General features: G+C 42.7%; 1 protein-coding gene and 1 pseudogene across 3 annotated transcripts in view; one reads left to right on the top strand and one right to left on the bottom strand.

Annotated features, from left to right (window-relative positions):
• The window catches only part of SORD (sorbitol dehydrogenase), a 70,178-nt gene that overhangs the window by 21,715 nt on the left and 28,282 nt on the right, over window positions 1-20,181 (top strand). The window contains exons 3-5 of one of the 3 annotated variants that reach the window (XM_085875467.1): window positions 718-877; window positions 11,453-11,612; window positions 15,457-15,575. In XM_085875467.1, coding sequence (XP_085731593.1) covers window positions 718-877; window positions 11,453-11,612; window positions 15,457-15,575 — 439 coding nt within the window. The remainder of the gene's footprint in view (window positions 1-717; window positions 878-11,452; window positions 11,613-15,456; window positions 15,576-20,181) is intronic. The other 2 variants (XM_085875468.1, XM_085875466.1) reach the window with 2 other exon arrangements.
• On the bottom strand, window positions 3,073-4,295 carry LOC147030902 (uncharacterized; annotated as a pseudogene).

The following is a 20,181-nucleotide window of genomic DNA, read 5'->3' as shown; positions in this document are numbered from 1 at the left end:
GACACACACACACGAAGATCACCACACCTCCTCGAGTTGGGGATCAAGATTTATGAACCCTCAAAAGAAAACAACATTGGTCTTCAGAATGGAGATGTTTCCATTTTATAAATTTGAAAGAAGAGCATCAACACCTTATAGATAACTGAGAAAAAGTAGAATTGTGGAAATAACACTTCGGGTGAGAAAATGTGTGGCAGGAGAGAGATGAGGATGATAGAATCCCCCGAGGGCTTGCTCCTGGGATTGAGAGAGAGATGGTGGGGACTTGGCCATGATGGCATGGGGAGCGGCTTTGATGTGAAGCTGGAGCTTGGAAGTGACACAACATCAGGAGCCCAGCGGCAGAGACGAAGTGTGATGGAGAGAGGGGATCCGTACGTACAAACCCAGGTTCGGGGTGGGGGAAGCCGACGCGGCCCACCGACATGGACTGAGTGAAAACTACAAGGACGAGAATGAAAGTAGGAACAACGGATGATGATGAGCAAGAAGATAAGGGGGGAACGGCAGAATGGAGGAGAGGAGGAAGAAGAGGATGATCTCGAGCAGCAAAGATTGGAAGAAGAGCTGGCCAACACCCAACTTATGGAAGTTACTTTTCCCAAGATCAACGACTCTGTTTGTCTGAAGTTGTCTCTGCTGCGTGTGATGTGAAAGTGACAGGTTTTCCATGAGTCTTCAGAAAATGCTGATGAAAAAGTCGTGTTTTTGCAGGTGACCGCGTTGCAATCGAGCCGGGAGTACCACGGGAAAATGACAACTTTTGCAAAACCGGTCGCTACAATCTCTCTCCGACCATATTCTTCTGTTCCACGCCTCCTGACGATGGATGCCTTTGCCGTTACTACGTTCACAAAGCGAATTTCTGCCACAAGTGAGTGAAACTGACCGTTTGTTGAATTGCGGAAATGATTCGCACGAAACATGATGTGAGCCAGTTACAGTATTGGTGGGTGAAAACTACCGTGAAGAAATAATGATGTGGTTCACTTTTGGCATCACTCTCCATCGAGTTTCTCAAAAACATTCGTGACGATAAGCCGTGGCAGCAAATAACAGAGGCAGAAAAGAAAGCCAGCAACGAATTGGATAAATAAATCGGGCATAAGTGGAGTGACCTCGTTAATTGTTTTGGGGGTAATGAGGTGAATGTGGTCGAGACGGTAGATGTTGGTGAAGGATCAGTGTTCCGACAGGTGCAAAGCAACATTTTTCTGGAAAACAGCATTTGTGTGGCAAGCTGCAACGGATAAACAAGTACCGCCACAATTAATCAGAAATGTAATAGATGGATAGCTCTGCCCTCCTGCATGAGTCTTGGGCACTGTAGTACATCTTGTGCTTAAAACTTCAATTGCTCGCTATTCCAATGGTTGATAAATAAAATGCTAACTCGTAGAAATATTTTGTACACAATATTGTGCACAATGTTATTATGAAACCAGGAAAAAGATACCTGGAAAGGGAGATACGAGCGAGGCGGGGAGTCCTCTGCGGGCAGGGCTATCCGTCCATCACAAATACTAATATGGTCGAATTCTCGACCTCCTCAACCTTTTACCCCCCTCCCCCTCCCCCCCCCCAATCTCCACCACATTGTCTCAAATAAACTAAACTTCTCTCGAACTTCTCCTCCATTACTTTCCACCAACAACCCCCTTCTGGTGAAACTACCGAAATCCTGAATCGCTGTTCACCTCCACTCATTCGTTCCTCTTCTTTTTTTTTCCCACCTGCGGAACCAACTTTCACATTCTCTTCAATCTCATTCTTCCTTCCAGGTCTTCAAGACAGCTGTTCACCACCATCTCACATCGTCTCCTGCCCCCAAGGCCTCGTCCTTCCAAATATCCAATTTTTTTTCCTTTTTGAGAATTTGTTTCTGTATTCATCTTGTTACAACCTCCCTCCCCCCTCATTCTTCCCCACATCCCTTATTTCTCGAAGTCTCCCTCTATTTTGTCCCTCAAACCTGTTGTTGTGTGTCCGCCCCCCCTCTCTTCCTGCTGTTTGTTTTGTTCTGTTACATCCTGATTCATTCCATGTTTGAGCTCTTTTATGAGCCTCCACTTTGTATTTAATTTTTAAAAACTCCTTTCCATTTTATTCCTCCTCCCCCACTCTCATCATACATTCCCTTATTCCGTCGTACCTCTCCTTTTCAGAACCGGAGTTTATATAAACCTGTTTCAAACCAAGTCACCATTGAACACTGCCCGTTTAAGCTTGGTGTTGGCTTAATGGTTCGGGTAGCTGGCTTAAGATCTTTGGGTCTTGAGTTCAAGCGCCTGTAAACACGTTGAATTAACACCAGGTAGGTTGACTCAACCTTCCATCCTTCCGAGGTCGGCAAAATGAGTCCCAGCATGCTGGTGATGGGGGGCGGGCAATGCATCAGCAGCACAGCTGTGCCCCCAGAAATTAATGCAACCAAGCAGCCTCAGGCTGCATAGGAGTCGGGCATGGCACGACACTTGCGAAATCCATAAAACAAATTTCACCTCAAAAGTAATTAGTGGTTGAATGCAATGACCAAATATGCAAATCCTCTTCAAATTTCAAGACAATCGGATGGAAATTGACGATTTTAGAAATTGGCCGATGTTGACCTTTTGACCTCAAATACAAGAGGTTTCTTCTGATGAACTCCACCATGTGGTGAAGTTTTGTGAAGATTGGTTTAAAATTGTGACCTGTAGACATCGACTCCTGTAGAGAAGGACTGGAACCTCACATGTTCGGGGTTTGTAACTTGACCCTGAAGGATTAACTTGCGTCCGGGGCAAAAATGACTTCTGGAAGAGCTAGAGACACGATCTCGGGATCCATATCGGGGCTTTTGAGGACGGCGAGTTCAATAGTGTCATTTTAAAGGTCATATTACTGAATTTTGGTATTTTTTGTCCGTTTTTGTGTCTAACTCATAAACGGTGAGAGATGGCTGATTGTAATAAGATGCAAGTGTGTAGAGCTGTCAAACTTTGATATTTATTGTCATATATCGTATTACATAAACATTATATGCACGTCACAACACAATGCCTATTACAACAATGTCTATGTCTATCACTAGTTGGAGAGCTTTTCTTGCCTCCTGAGGCATCCCAAAGCTTTTTCTTTGTCACTTACATTGAGGACATCTGCTTTCAATGGAATGTTAGCTTAAGTTGTACATGCAGCATCATTACTAGCTAAAGGTGTATCTACAGAGGATAACAGCTCGGCAAAATGAAATCGGCAACGCATTTTAGTCTTGTCATACAAATTATAGGCATTATGTACAAAATAGACGGTTAACATAGTCGGCACACTCAATCCACCTCGATTCAAATTATCTAGAAACTCAGATGATGCCTCGTTACCATCTTCATCATCAATAATCTCCTCCATACTAGTGCTATCGCCATATTTATGAACAAGGTGTCCGGCCAAATTAACTATGTTATGCTTGAGGGCATCGTCAGACCCCAAGAGATCCTGAGTGTCTTGAGGAGTAATCTCGTCAATGAGTTCACTTCGCTCATCTGGATTTATGGAAGTTGTACAGTTCTTGTCGCAATCAATCACACAAGAACTAGATTCGGGCATAATGTCATGCTTAATGAGTGTTTGCAAATTTACAATTTTAGCTGCATCCATAATGTCAACTTTGTCAATGTAGAAGTTTCCACCGCTTCTTTGCCTGGCTTGGCCGAAAAACTTTTCCAAGGCTTCATCTGCAAATATAGCAGGAAGAACGTAGTCAAAGTCTTTCTCTGCCAGAAGCAATTTGGCAGCATCCACATTATTACGTGTGGACACAGTGAAGGCTTCAGCAGTTTGCTGAGTTAGCTTCAGCTTATGACAACCACCTCCTTGCCATGCGCAGGTAGATATAATTTGGCAGGCCTGCTCCAGCCTAGTGAAACTTGTACAGTCTGCTGTCCAAGGCTGTCTGGATTCGTCGCGCAGATGGATAGCTGAGAAACGGTCTTTCACTTTCATCATCTTGAACGACTCACTCATTATCTGGGTGAGGATGATTGTGCCTTCGCTGATTCCCAGTGAATCCTTGAAGGTCTTTAAAGCAGCGACAGTCTTGTCATTGAACACTTGGCATACCAATGGTACCCTCTGGCGTTTAAGGGGCTTGGGGAAAACAGCGGTGTGCGTCAGTTTGGTTAAGCGAATAGGAGTAGCCCGGTCGATCTCATAACCCTTCTGAATATCACTCCAGTAAGCTTTGTACTCATTACCATCTACGACAAATGAGAGTGTCTTGCCATCAACAGTAATCCAGTTGTTGCGAACATTTTTTAAGATGTGCACGTAGTCGTACACTAAGAACATAGATTTCTCTTGAATTGACAGCACTTGGCAACTTCTTGGTCCTCCAAGTTTTGAATAAACACTGCGGTTGGTATTGCAATTGTCACATATCAAAGAAATCACAGTACCGCCAGCACCAACTACAGCTGATGCAGCTTCGATAAGGAGTTCCTTCAGCTGATCGGCAGTTAGTTTTTTGCAGGGCAAAATGCGTAGAATATAGCGTAGACTACCGAAATGGCAGGCAACTTCAACAACCATAGCATGTGAAGCAAGCATTTCGTGTTCACCACCCGCTACTGCATTTTGAGCATATCCTACAACACGCCCTCCAGAAAATCGCAATGTCTCGACCAGCTTTACCTCGTCAAACATTAAATTGACCAAACGCTGCTGTGGTTTAAGCTGGTCGAACAAGGTTTTGAGGTTGGAGTCCTGCTGACTACTAGCAAGCATCTGTTTTACCTTTTTTGTTGATGGTAGAATGATTAAGCTGGATCGACGAATCATTTTGTATGCACTGGGTGATATGTTGTGAAGCCACATTGCTAAAATCATAGTATCAGTATCAAATCGGCGACGATCAAGAGGTTTGAACATAAGATGCAGCTGCGACAGAAGGAAGGTGAAATGAGGAAGCTCATGTGCCTCAGTCATCCAACAGAGCTGGCTTAATACAAGCTGAAGAATTTCCTTGCTTGTGCATTCATAGATGTTTACCTGGTCAGTTATGGATCTAATCTGGGACCATTTTGAGAGCAGGCTGTTCTTCTGCAAAGGAAAAAGTCGTTTGGGCACCTCAATGCCATCTTTCTCAACTCTATTCAAGAATAGAAATCCAAAAGGTGAGTGAACTTGTTGGAAATGAAAGAACTGCTTGACAGTTTGTCCAGTAGCATCAGTTCTTGGTCGGTAAAGGTTTTCCTGGTCTTTTATGACGTTAAAGCCAGGAAAATAGGAGGTGATTTTAGCACAGAAGTGGTCGAAATCTTGGATATTGTCTGCAGCCTCATCAGCTGCCTGCATCTTCTTCGCTCTTGATTCTGACGTACAAGATGATGTTGGGCGTGGGGCTGAGGTCACCTGCTTCAAAGCTGATTTTGTTACTCCAGGAAATATTGATGGGGGTTCTTTGGGTCGTTTGCCACCCCGAACTGACACCCAATCACAATTAAATGTGTCTCACAAATATATATCTCCTTTAAGCAACTCAAGCTTTCTTTCTCATTTGGCATTGCCAACATCCATCTCTCCCTCTCCTCAGGATCTTTAGGGAAGGATATGACCTTTACATAAGGCATTCCATCATAGTTTCCTCGACAACCAAAGCAGCTGCAACGACGTGGCGTATTGTCACCAAAGCAGGAAACAACACAAAGATCCTGTGAGATCACCAGCTGGACATTTTCTGTAATAGAAACAAACAAAACATACATTAGTAAACGATGAAAGAAATCAGCAAGTAGCTGCAGTTGGTGCACAATGTCGTGTTTTGTCATCGACTTTACAAAAGCTTTCCTCTATGAGTGAGACACAAAAACGGGCAAAAAATACCAAAATTCAGTAATTTGACCTTGAAATATGACCTTTTAACCTTGAAGATGACCTCAGGTGGTGTTGAAAATGATACTATTGAACTCACCGTCCTCAAAACCCCAATATGGATCCCGAGATCATGTCTCTCGCCTTTCTAGAAGTCATTTTAGCCCCGGACTCAAGTTAATCCTTCAGACTCAAGTTACAAACCCCGAGATCGTGAGGTTCCAGTCCTTCTCTGTAGGAGTCTATGATGTATATGTATATGTATATGTATATGTATGTATATATATATATATATATTGTTACAAATTCATGCCCACCTGCGTGCGATCGACCGCGTTTTTCTAATAGCAGCCGTGTCGCCCACCGGATGGACAATTCAGTCGTGACCTTCCGGAACAATGCCGGAACCCTGTCACGGGTGGGTTCTCAATCCCACCACGGCCGAGCCAATTTTTGACCCGCGCAAAATAGGATCAATCGCCGTATATCGATATACTTCAGTACTTGCGCGGGTTGCCTACCGGGAGACCTACCTCGACGCAGGTTGGCTTGGACACGAACCACTCAAGCGGTCCGTTCCGTTCTTCAGTGATAACCGAGCGGGTATTATCGCCCGACTTCGCCGGATCCGTTTCTATTTACCGGGTGTTTAAAACCCAACTACTATTCCGCAGTGCAAGATGGTATTCCAATAAGGGAAAGAGGACACGACGAACGGGGTACATTTAACCAAGTACATTTATTCACGAAACACGTATGCAGTAAAACAATCATGCACGGGACGGGGACAAAGACAATAGCAAGGTCAAAGCACTACGACCGTCTCTCAGCAATTGTCATTTACAAGCATTTACACAGTTCTACTTGTAGACGGCGCCACAACATGCATTCAAAAGAAAAGAAGAGACTACCCTCAGACAGGGTTCGTAGACCTTTCTGCCGTGGAGCCGTGTAGACCGCAGAGGCTTCCCGAGACCGTTGCAGGTTATCTGCACCCTCGTGGTGCCTTGATGGGCGGGTCGCGACGTTTGTCCCCCACGGCAGCTAGGATAGCCGCGGCTGATTCGGGCCTTCCACGGGGCCGGTGAGCTCTCTCCGGCGCTCTACAGTCGGACGCGCAGGTTTGCGCCACAGAGCTGGCAGAGCAGCTCCTCCAGTCCGCGTCCCTGGTGCCACGCCCGGACTCCCCACCGACCGCGAGTTCCGACCCACGGGTCGTTCCACGGACCGCTTCTCCACAGGCAGGCCACCACGAGCCGAAGATCCTGACCAAGAAGCCGACCAGAAGAAACTACCAACACCCACACACGACTGACCGACCGCTTGGCGCTCTGCATGCCCTTTTATTCCTCCTCGCTTCTTGCTCCGCCCTCCTTCAAGCTCCTCCGGGAAGCTTTGAGTAAGGAGGCGTTCCTCAGTTCCAATGCCTCGCTCCTCCCTGTTTAGCGCTCCGCCCCCCCCCCTTCCAGCTCCTGCAGGAAGCTTCCAGAAAGGAGGTGTTACCCATTTCCAGCGCCTCGCTCCTATGAACCAACCAATGACGAACAATCTCCCCTTTGCGGTGCGCGGGAAAAGCAGCTGGGAAAATCAGTGCGCCACCGATATACCTTGTTCTTTTTCCTTGGCGTTCTCGGAATCCCTTGTTCCTTCCGCTTTGGAGAGACGGTTTTTATGAGCGGAGAGGGTTGCTGCGGGGTGTGTGGAGAAGGGGGATCGGCAGTTGGTGTAGCGGGGAAGGTGGTTCGGTGTGGTTGGTGGTTGAGGCGATTGTGGTTGATGTGATGGTGGCGTTGTGAAGGCGGTTGTGGTGGTTGAAACGTGGTTGGTCCAAAATAATGAAAATAAAGAAAAACGGCGATCTCAAAGGATCACAGCCCTGTGACACGAATTTTACCCATGAAACAACGTTGGGGAAATCTTACTGAACACAGACTTATCGATCTAACTGAACTAAGGAGCCTTTATGTTGTTCTACGAATTTCCACAGCCGTAACAATATATTATATATACATGTATACATATATATATATATATATATATATGTATATGTATGTATATGTATATGTATATGTATATGTATATGTATATGTATATGTATATGTATATATATATATATATATATATATATATATATATATATATATATATATATATATATATATATATATATATATATATATATATGAGCCTGGTGTTGGTGCAGTGGTTTGGGCAGCGGCTTGGGATCCAAACGGTCCTGAGTTCAAGCCCCGTTGGGCCACTGAATTAATACACCAGGGGGTTGACTCAGCCTGTCATCCTTCCGAGGTCGGCGAAATGAGTACCAGTATACTTGGCCGGTGTATACCCCGGTTAAAATAGGTGTACCATATCCCTGTGTCGGAAGAGGCGACCAGTGTTGCGTCAGGAACGGCATCCAGCATAAAAGTGTGCCAAATCACTATGCGGATCATACGGATGATCCGCTGTGGCGACCCCTAACGGGAGCAGCCGAAAGAACAAGAAGACATGTATGTGTATATGTATATGTATATATATATATATATATATATATATATATATATATATATATATGTATATGTATATGTATATGTATATATATATATATATATATATATATATATATATATGTATGTATATATATATATATATATATATATATATATATATATATATATATATATATATATGTATATGTATATGTATATATATATGTATATGTATATATATATGTATATGTATGTATATATATATATATATATATATATATATATATATATATATATATATAAAAAATCAGGATATCTCAAAAAGTTGTGGATTCGGGCGAAACGTGGTGGACACGGGTGTGTGACAAGGACGAATTGATTCGATTTTGGTGAAGATCCGAAACCAGATCCGGATCTGATAATTTTTTAAGTGATTCTTCACCGTTGAGAGATGCGGTTGAACCGATATCGAGCACGATATCTCAAAAAGTTGGTGATGGATTCGGACGAAACTTGGTGGACAGGTTGGATGTGTGACGACAAGGACCAATTGTTTCGATTTTGGTAAAGATCTGAATCCGGATCGGGATACGGGATTTATTTAATTTTTAAAGTGATTCTTCGCCATTGAGAGACGGGGCCAAAACCGATATATTTATTGGGCCTGAAATGTTCTCTTGGTTCAGGCATTGCACGGCGGAGGTTTGCGCTCTACCGACTACCCTTCTAATATTTCAGTAGTATTTCCAACATATTAACTGTCTGTGAGGTCACACCCTTCAAATGTGAGATTTGGTTGTGAACCACAGAAATCAAAATTGTCACCAAAATTGGATATCAGCAAGTGCTGGTGCGGCATGTGGCTGCCTAACAGTTAAAAGAGATTTCATTTGGATAAAATGGATGCAATCTCTCATGGGATGGCTTTTGCCTGATCAACTGTTTTTTGGTGGAATCTACTCTTTGCTGATGATGTCCGTTGGTCCCCAACGTTACTGATACATGGCCATGCATGTTTGTCCTGTGTGCGAGGATGTTTGTGTTTGCCCATACCCTGTGTTATATAGTGGCCAACGTGCATGTTTGTTAGTTTGACAAGCTTTGTTTTACTGTGTGATTTGGTCTTGGGGTCAAAGTGCAACCTATGCTTCACGTTGTAATGCTTTATTTTTCTACCTTGTTAACCTCCGCCATCGAAGATCGGAGGTTACTGTTTTCACCCCTTTCTGTTTGTTTGTTTGTGAACAGTATTACGGAAAAACTCCTCGACGGATTTCGACGAAACTTTTTTTGGGGGGTTTAGGTATGGTCCAAGGATCATGCCATTAAATTTTGGACTTGGGCCCCCCCCCCAAAAAGAAAAAAAATTTAGAGAAATTTATTTTTTTTTGCATTTCTGCATGTTTTAAGTGATTTCCAACCCCCCCCCCAAAAATTGTTACACCCCCTCAAAAAAAAATAGAGAAATTTTTTTTGCATTTCTACATGTTTTCAGTGATTTCCAACCCCCCCAAAAAAAAAATTGTTAGAGAAAAAAAAAATTTTGCAACTTTTTTTTTCAACAAAATTTCGATTTTTTTTTTTTTTTTTTTTTTTTTTTTTTTTACATTTTTACATGTTTTATGTGATTTCCAACCCCCCCCACCCCCCCAAAAATGGAGAAAAGAACTATAACTCTGTCAGCACTGTTGACATCATATTTAATGAATAACATATAAGGTTCACTTGAGTGACGCAGCAGTCTTGGCGGCGGAGATTTTGCACTCTCCCGAGTGCTCCCCCTCTAGTATATATATATATATATATATATATATATATATATATATATATATATATATATATATATATATATATATATATATATATATATATATATATATATATATATATATATATATATATATATATGACAAAGTCATCTCTCAACAAAGGTGATGACCAGTGGTCTCCAAAAAGAAAATCTTCATGGTATGACAATGCACTCTGCCTTCTGTGGGTTGGGATGTATGTGTTTGTTTGACCATGTGCTTTGGTCTTTGAGCTGACTTTCATGCCTCATCTTGGTTTCACAAGCTTTGTGGGCTTGTGTATTTGGCCTTTGGGTTTAGGGCCAAGGTAAAAGTCCGTAGGTTTGATGTAATGTTTGATGGTTTACCTGGTTAAATTGTTTTTTAGAGGTTGTCTCATAATGCCAGTGAACCAGAAATGGATCCATGAATCGATTACCTTCCCATTGGGTGGGGTGGCATTGCCAGGAAATGGTTTCTGAAGCCCATGTAGGCTGACTAATAAATACCGTGGGTAACTGATTGTAGCAGCTGATATTGCTTCAACAATCATCATTTTTGTGTCTTTCATGTGGACTGCAACGAAAGCTGGAAGTTCCATTTTCTCACACACACGAAGATCACCACACCTCGTCTAGTTGGGGATCAAGAATTATGAACCTGCTGAAGAAAACAACATTGGTCTTCAGAATGGAGATGGTTCCATTTTGTAAATTTGAAAGAAGAGCATCAACAGCTCATCGATACCTGAGAAAAAGTAGAATTGAAGAAATAACACTGAGGGTGAGAAAACGTGTGGCAGGAGAGAGAGATGAGGATGATGAGAGCTGAGGGCTTGCTAGGGGGATTGAGAGAGAGATGGTGGGGACTTGGCCATGATGGCATGGGGAGGGGCTTTGATGTGAAGCTGTAGCTTGGAAGTGACACAACATCGGGAGCCCAGTGGCAGAGACGAAGTGTGACGAGGGAGGGGATCCGTACGTACACACCCAGGTTAGGGGTGGGGGAAGCCGACGCGGCCCACCGACATGGACTGAGTGAAACCTACAAGGACGAGAATGAAAGTAGGAACAACAGATGATGATGAGCAACAAGATAAGGGGGAATGGCAGAATGGAGGAGAGGATGAACAAGAGGATGATCTCGAGCAGCATAGATTGGAAGAAGAGCTGGCCAACACCCAACTTATGGAATTACTTTTCCCAAGATCAACGGCTCTGTTTGAAGTCAACTCCTGCATTGTCTCTGCTGCGTGTGATGTGAAAGTGACAGGTTTTCCATGAGTCTTCAGAAAATGCTGATGAAAAAGTCGTGTTTTTGCAGGTGACCGCGTTGCAATCGAGCCGGGAGTACCACGGGAAAATGACAACTTTTGCAAAACCGGTCGCTACAATCTCTCTCCGACCGCATTCGCCTGTTCCACGCCTCCTGACGATGGATGCCTTTGTCGTTACTACGTTCACAAAGCGAATTTCTGCCACAAGTGAGTGAAACTGACCGTTTGTTGAATTGCGGAAATGATTCGCACTCAACATGATGCGAGCCAGTTACAGTATTGGTGGGTGAAAACTACCGTGAAGAAATAATGGTGTGGTTCACTTTTGGCATCACTCTCCATCGAGTTTCTCAAAAACATTCGGGACGATAAGCCGTGGCAACAAATAACGGAGGCAGAAAAGAAAGCCAACAACGAATTGGATAAATAAATCGGGCATAAGTGGAGTGACCTCGTCAATTGTTTTGGGGGTAATGAGGTGAATGTGGTCGAGAAGGTAGATGTTGGTGAAGGATGTGGAGCGTGGGCTGTTGTGAGGGGGCAGTGGAGCTGTCCGTTGATCAAATATTGCTCGGGCGAGGATTTTTGGTGAACTGTGAAGTAAAGTTTTGTTTCTTGAATTATAATTTAAGTGGTTTTTTTTTGTTTAATTTTGGAATCTCGATTAATAACTCTCCCAAACACCTTCTTGCAGACAAATTTGGCGAAGGAAAGCAGTTGGCAAACATTAAGCCTGTGCAAACTGGAAGCATATCGTTCGCCACACCCACTCACTCAGGGGATGCTACGGACCTCCAAATATTGGGTTTGCGTATGCACTTTAGTTCGGTTCAGTACGGCTGGCAGGACGGCCCAGGGGTACGCACGCTCGCCTCTGAGCCGTCGATCTTTGGTTTGAATCTCGGCTCGGCTATAAACCGTCAACCTGATGTTTCGTAGGCAGGATGAGGAATCGCCGTTTGCACCGTCCCTCGGACTGACAATTTGCCAGCGTTAATTGGTCGACGTGAAAAGATCCCACAGTGTCCTTCACGAAGAGCAGGTGAGCTCCCGCCAGCACCCTGAACGAGTGTAAAATTCCTGCTATAACCTACAAGGGGACACTGCATCAGCAGCATTGCCGCAGCCACCTGCTGCATGTGAACAAACGATTAGGTTCAGTAAGGTAAAGAAGCAATTTACACTTGTTACTGCGTTCACCATTGAGATTCTGTGAGTTCACCATCCAATGGTCAATCTCCCAGGGAATTGGATCTGGCGAATGTGCTGTATTAGCAAAAGCACTCTGTTCCTTCAAAGCGGAGACCTCAGCAGCCATCAGTGTTCCGACAGGTGCAAAGCAACATGCTTTGGAAAACAGCATTTGTGTGGCAAGCTGCAACGGATAAATAAGTACCGCCACAATTAATCAGAAATGTAATAGATGGATAGCTCTGCCCTCCTCCATGAGTCTTGGGCACTGCAGTACATCTTGTGCTTAAAACTTCAATTGCTCGCTATTCCAATGGTTGATAAATAAAATGCTAACTCGTAGAAATATTTTGTACACAATATTGCGCACAATGTTGTAATGAAACCAGGAAAAAGATACCTGGAAAGGGAGATACGAGCGAGGCGGGGAGTCCTCTGCGGGCAGGGATATTCCTCCATCACAAATACGAATATGGTCGAATTCTCGACCTCCTCAACCTTTCACCCCCTCCCGCTACCCCCAATCTCCACCACATTGTCTCAAATAAACTAAACTTCTCTCGAACTTCTCCTCCATTACTTTCCACCAACAACCCCCTTCTGGTGAAACTACCGAAATCCTGAATCGCTGTTCACCTCTATTCATTCGTTCCTCTTTTTTTTTCCCACCTGCGGAACCAACTTTCACATTCTCTTCAATTTCATTCTTCCTTCCAGGTCTTCAAGACAGCTGTTCACCACCATCTCACATCGTCTCCTGCCCCCAAGGCCTCGTCCTTCCAAATATCCTATTTTTTTCCTTTTTGAGAGTTTGCTTCTGTATCCATCTTGTTACATCCTCCCTCCCCCCTCATTCTTCCCACATCCCTTATTTCTCGAAGTCTCCCTCTATTTTGTCCCTCAAACCTGTTGTTGTGTGTCCCCCCCCCCTCTTCCTGCTGTTTGTTTTGTTCTGTTACATCCTGATTCATTCCATGTTTGAGCTCTTTTATGAGCCTCGACTTTGTATTTAATTTTTAAAAACTCCTTTCCATTTTATTCCTCCTCCCCCACTCTCCTCATACATTCGCTTATTCCCTCGTACCTCTCCCTTTCAGAACCGGAGTTTATATAAACCTGTTTCAAACCAAGTCACCATTGAACACTGCCCGTTTAAGCTTGGTGTTGGCTTAATGGTTCGGGTAGTTGGCTTAAGATCTTTGGGTCTTGAGTTCAAGCACCTGTAAACACGTTGAATTAACACCAGGTAGGTTGACTCAACCTTCCATCCTTCCGAGGTCGGCAAAATGAGTCCCAGCATGCTGGTCATGGGGGGGGCAATGCATCAGCAGCACAGCTGTGCCCCCAGAAAGTAATGCAACCAAGCAGCCTCAGGCTGCATAGGAGTCGGGCATGGCACGACACTTGCGAAATCCATAAAACAAATTTCACCTTAAAAGTAATTAGTGGTTGAATGCAATGACCAAATATGCAAATCCTCTTCAAATTTCAAGACAATCGGATGGAAATTGACAATTTTAGAAATCTGGCCGATGTTGACCTTTTGACCTCAAAAACAAGAGGTTTCTAATGATGAAGTCCACCATGTGGTGAAGTTTTGTGAAGATCGGTTTAAAACTGTGACCTGAAGACGATAGACAGAGAAACAGGCAGAATAACACACATCGTTGAAAAATCTTTGATTTTCGCAAGCAATCTCTATCGAGTGCAGCTTGCGGCTGCTGGTTGCATCATTGGTTGGGACGCGGCTATGCCGCTGATGCAGTGTCCCCCTTACCAGTACACTGGTGCTCATTTTTCCGACCTCGGAAGGATGACAGGCTGAGTCAACCTCCTGGTGTATTTTAATTCAGCGGCCAACGGGGCTTGAACTCAGGACCCCAGGATCCCAAGCCGCCACCCCAACCACGAAGCCAACACCAGGCTTTCACAAGTAATAAAACTGTCCCTTTTGTGGTGGTGCTCCATCCGGGAATCCATGTGAATATCTTCCTGTTCTCAATTTGTTTTTCACAATTTACTTCTTTTCCATTTTTAAATGTCAGATAAATAGATGCTCATAGACAGGATTTATCAATTCTAGTGAAGATTGATGGTTTATACGAGTGAGGTTTATAGTTCGGTTAATTACTGTATTAACAGCAATGGAGATGGATACCTTTTACACAAGGAAATATAACAGGTGGAGGCCATTCAGCCCATCATGCCTGCACGAACACCACACTCATTTATCCACACAAGATCCAAGGAAGAAAATTCCAAAAAAATTTTAAATTATTTTTATTAATCTTTTTTTTTTTCTTAAATTTTTTTGTAGTTTTTGTATTTTTTATTAATTTATGTTTTTTCTTTTTCTTCTTCCCCTCAGGGGAGAGGGCATGGGCTCGGTTAAAAACACACAACATCCACCACACAACACCCCTTGACAAGACCCCCCCAACAGCACTCCGTACACATGTACACAATCACCCATCAATGCTCAAACGACCTAAAAGTCAAATAAACATCCCCATACCGCTCTATCTCCATAACTTCCATGTATATACCTAATTCCAATTTAAACTTATCGACTGTTTCTGCTGCCACTACCTTTTCCAGCGAGACCATTCCATGCATTAACTACTCTCTGAGTGGTAGTTCCTCGCATTACTACCGTCTTAACTCTCCTCTTAACTCTTTAAATGCAATATATCACTCTTGCCAGGCTCACTTTGAACCAGCTTTTCATAAAACTTCCACAATATGAAATCCTTGTTCCATGTTCTTTAAACATTGCTCCAAATGTTTCTATGATTAATAGCCTGAGAGTTTGGGAGGCCTCATGAATTACTTGTTGCTGTTTGCCTATTCTTGCCTCCAGGCTGCCGGAGGGTGTGAGCTATGAAGAGGCAGCGCTGATTGAACCACTGTCGGTCGGAATTCATGCCTGCCGCCGTGCTGGTGTGACCCTTGGAAGTAACGTATTGATCTGCGGGGCAGGTATTGCATTTGGGTCCGTTTGTTTGTCTGTCTGGCTCTGTGTGTCTGTTTGTCCACACAGAACTTTAGTGTTTATCTCCGCAACTGCTTGTCGGATTGAAACAAAATTTCTACCATCTGAGTGACTACTCATGTAGAGTGTCTTATTGATAATTATGACATCATAGGTCATGTGGTGTGGCAGTCATGTTGAAAATGGAAAAACTTTGGACCTCTGTATCTCTGAAACCGCACCAAGGAAAAAATTGAAACTTGGCAATTGACAAGTCCTCCTCATGGGGAATGAGTGTGATTTTTTTTATGACATCATAGGTGACTTCATTATGATGTCATAATTCCATATGTAGAACGCTACATCCAATGAGCATGAAAATTTTTGAGGGTCATTTAGGGATAACATGGTCCACAGAAAAAAAATTGATGACATCATCGGTCATGTGATTCGGCAGCCATGTTGTTTTTTATTTTGTTTTTTTTTTAAAGCCTTCCTCTCTGAAGTGGCTCAACAGGTCGAGGTGAAAGTTTACACGTTTGACCACCTATCCATGAGGAACAAAAGGTTTACACATTTCATGTCATAGGTCACATGGTTTGGCAGCCATAATGGATTTATCCTGAAACCGCCATAAAAAATCTTCTCCAGAATGGCTCGACAGATCGAGTGGAAACTTCACACACATGTTCCCCGAGCCTTGGGGCCACCAGGGTATTCACGATAAATTGATGTCATGTGATCTGGCAGCCATATTGGATTGAGCAAAACACTTTAAAAATATTTCTTTCGCCTGAACCGCTTTATCAAGTGACATGAAACTTCAAAAGTATGATCTGGTAGTGATGTGGAATATATACATATATAATTTAAACCTGACTAGGTGCATGGTCTGGCAGGCAGAATTTAATTTTTTTGATCTGGGTACTTTTTTATTTTTTATTTATTTTTATTTTTTATTTTTGTGAATAATGCTTACTTGGGTATGCCTGGATGAGTTTCAGGGTAGAGGAGTAGCAGGCGAAATGTGAATCCTATCCAAGTTCCTCCTGATGACTTCAGCTTTGCTTTTTGCTTGTTCAGGTTCCTTCTGATTTCTCCAATGCAGGACTGTACCTATTTGGTCTTCCATCTGATTTGAATTTAATTTATTTTAATCCCACTCTGATTTCAATTGAATGATGACAAGCACAGGTACATTCAAAGTACACCACCCCTTGCCAAATAAATAAATAACAAATCCTCCAGCATATGACATACCAGGCGCCTTCGGTGCCCGGCGATGCCACCTTGCAGCACAAGGAGATGGAATTGGGAGGGAGCAATGTACAATAATTGATTGATTAATTGCATAATTAAAATATATAAATAATGATCATAAAAATATATATTTTAAAATCAATTGGCCAATAGCATACCAAAATCACCGCTGTTATCATCTGAATCTGTAACTTTTTGAAATATAAGTAATTAATCAAAAAAGTAAATAATTAATTGATTTATCAATAAATCAAAATACCCTTTATAGTCTCTAATCACTTGTGCACTGTCATGTTCAATTATCAGCTTCATCGCTCAAAAGGTGCCCGAGATATTGCCAGGATGAGAAATAAAATAAATAAGTAATTAATAAATCGAAAATGAAGTAATTAATCAATTAATCGATAAATCGAAAAATAAAATAACTATTGTTTTTGCCAAAGCACATCTTCACTTTTGTCCCCAAATGTCAGCTTCCTCGCTCCAAGGGATGGCTGAGATATCACCCGGACAAACAGGAAAACAAACGGAGTAAAAGTTGAGTACTCCCTTCCTTCGGCGCCCGGCGATGACGTCGTGCATCACCTGGATATGGAATTGAGAAGGAGTGGTGTACAATAAACGTCATGGGTCAGGGTCAGGTGTCTGATCAAAGCGGGGTTGCATCAAAGCAGGATGTCTTGGTACCCGGTCATCATTGCCAGCAGCTATAAAGTGGCATTTCCAGTTATGTCTCATTAATTGCGTCACACACCAATGCACAAACACCACACAAGATGACACAGGCACCATATAAAACAAGTCCTGGCAAGGGTCTGCAATCTCTGATTGCTCTTTTTCTTGTTATTGTTACCTCGGCCGCCGAAAGTGAAAGAGGTTGTGTTGTCACCCCTTTCTGTCTGTTTGTCTGTGTACAGGATATCTCAAAAGGTTATGGACGGATCCGGATGAAATTTTGTGGACAGGTTGGGTGTGTGACAATGACGAACTGATTAGATTTTGATGAAGATCCGGATCCAGATCCGACGACTGGAATTTTAAAAACTGATTCTTCACCATTGAGAGATCGGGCCAAAAATGATATATATAATAGCACGATATCTCAAAAAGTTGTGGATGGATTCGGACGAAACTTGGTGGACATGTTGTGTGTGTGTGACAAGGACAAATTGATTCGTTTTTGGTGAAGATGCAAATCCAGATCTCGATACGAGAGTTATTTAATTTATTAAGTGATTCTTCACCATTGAGAGATGGGGCCAAAAAGGATATAGTACTGTATAGCATGATATTTCAAAAATGTGTTGGGTCCGATATGTTCTCGTGGATCAGGCATTACGTGGTGGAGGTATACGCTCTACCGAGTGCCCTTCTAGTTATGATTATTGTTATTATTATCTCATCTACAATGGAGTTGAGATGAGCTGTTCAAGCCATAACGACGTCTAGTCAGTCCGTCCATCTGTCTTTCCTTCCGTCTGTCAATAAATGGGCCCATTAACTTTTTTTGTGTTTTCCCTACTTCCCCGAGGCAGCTCAGCGGAAGTTTTTGAAACCTGACATGATGATTCATCATGTCGATGCGCAAAAACTAATGGAGCCATTTAAAAAAATATTTCCCATCCGGGTGATGAGATAATTAGCTTATTAACTCAAAATGTAATCTATGTTTGTTTGTCCATCACATATCATGAGATTCCTTCATCGATGTTTCCTTGTTATTTAATTTTAACCTCTTTCTCCTTTTTATTCAATTTGATCTTAACTGTTATTTAATTTTATCTCAATTAAATTGAACCTCTTAATGTCTTTAATGCCCTCTTGCTTGAATGGGAAAAAGAGGGAGTGGGGAAGACAGAAAGTTGGGGTGGGAAGAGGGGATGGGAGAGGGGACAGTCCTTTTTGTCCTTTTACTCTTTTAATCCTTTTAACACCTTTTTGACACCTTGGACTTCTTTAAACTCCTTAATACCCGATAGACCCCGAAGACACTTCGGACACTTCAGAACCCTAGGATCCTTTTCATTACCTAATCCAGCCGGACTATTACCTAATCCAGCCGGACTACGACTGTCAGGAGACGAGCTCAAGTAGGTAATAATGAATAGTCCCAAGTAGGATAGATGCTCGTCTCCATCCATCTGTCCGACTTGGGACTATTGGTTCACGAAAAAATAAGTGACCACTATATTCGTTATTGGTGTGTGTGTGTGTGTGTGTGTGTGTGTGTGTGTGTGTGTGTGTGTGTGTGTGTGTGTGTGTGTGTGTGTGTGTGTGTGTGTGTGTGTGTGTGTGTGTGTGTGTGTTGGGTAGTTGATCTAGTCTACCCTTATTATCTGTCTGTCTGTCCTGGCATAGCTCCGTGGGTTTTGATCCGATCCTGATAAAATTTTGGTGGGAGGTTTATATCATGATCTAGTTGTGTTTTCCTGAAAATGGGCATGGAGCGCCCATTATGGGCGGAGCCACGCCCAAAAAACACGTGTTTTTAAGGGGTAGCCGATTTCAATTTGCATCTTCTCCAAGGGGGTTTGTTGAATCTGGCAGGGGTTTCGGTATTTGGTTAGCCCAATGGCACCTGCATAGCCCCACGGAGCTCGATTTTTCACTTTCGTCCCAAGGTCAAGGTCACAAGATCTCGAACTTAGAAAATTGCGAATTTTGACATAAAAATCCATCTTCTCCAAGGGTGGTTGTTGAATCTGGCAGGGATTTCGGTATTTGGTTAGCCCAATGGCACTTGCATAGCCCCACGGAGCTCGATTTTTTTCATTTTCGTCACAAGGTCACAAGCTTAGAAAATTTCGAATTTTGACATAAAAATCATACGACCACCCAAACTTTGAGAGCTAGGATGACAATATTTTTTTAAGCATAATCTTGAGGTCATTGCCCACCTAAAGTCTTGATACCATTTTTCTCTATCTCGAACACCTTGCCCATGACGCCCCCTTCAAGTTTATTTTTACGCTGATTTCATCAAAGTATGGATAATCCGAGTAGTGTGAAATGCCATATAGCCTATATGACATTATATTGTTCCTGGAATGTTCCAGAGGAAGTTTTGCACCAAAGATCATAATCCTTGTCCTTTGACCTTTAAAGTTCACAAAGGCAAATTTTCAAAGTTGTGGGAATCGAACCGGGTTTTCGACCTTCTTCGACGAACTAACTCCAATAAGCTATAGCACGTATCCTGTTTCCTTATTTTAATGTCCACAACAGTGTTTTGTGACCTTTAAAGGTTATGCAAAGGTCAAATTTTGAAAGTTGTTGAATGAAACCGGGTTTTCGACATTTTGCAGCTAATAACCTGTCACCCGTACCACATCATGTTGATCATTTTTATAACTT

The sequence above is a fragment of the Eptatretus burgeri genome, chromosome 3 (genome assembly GCF_056783735.1).
Source record: "Eptatretus burgeri isolate ZD-2024b chromosome 3, Ebu_testis_v1, whole genome shotgun sequence".
NCBI classification, from domain to species: Eukaryota; Metazoa; Chordata; class Myxini; order Myxiniformes; family Myxinidae; genus Eptatretus; species Eptatretus burgeri.
The sequence above is the reverse complement of the archived record's forward strand: the minus strand, read 5'-3'. Positions and strand labels throughout refer to the sequence as shown.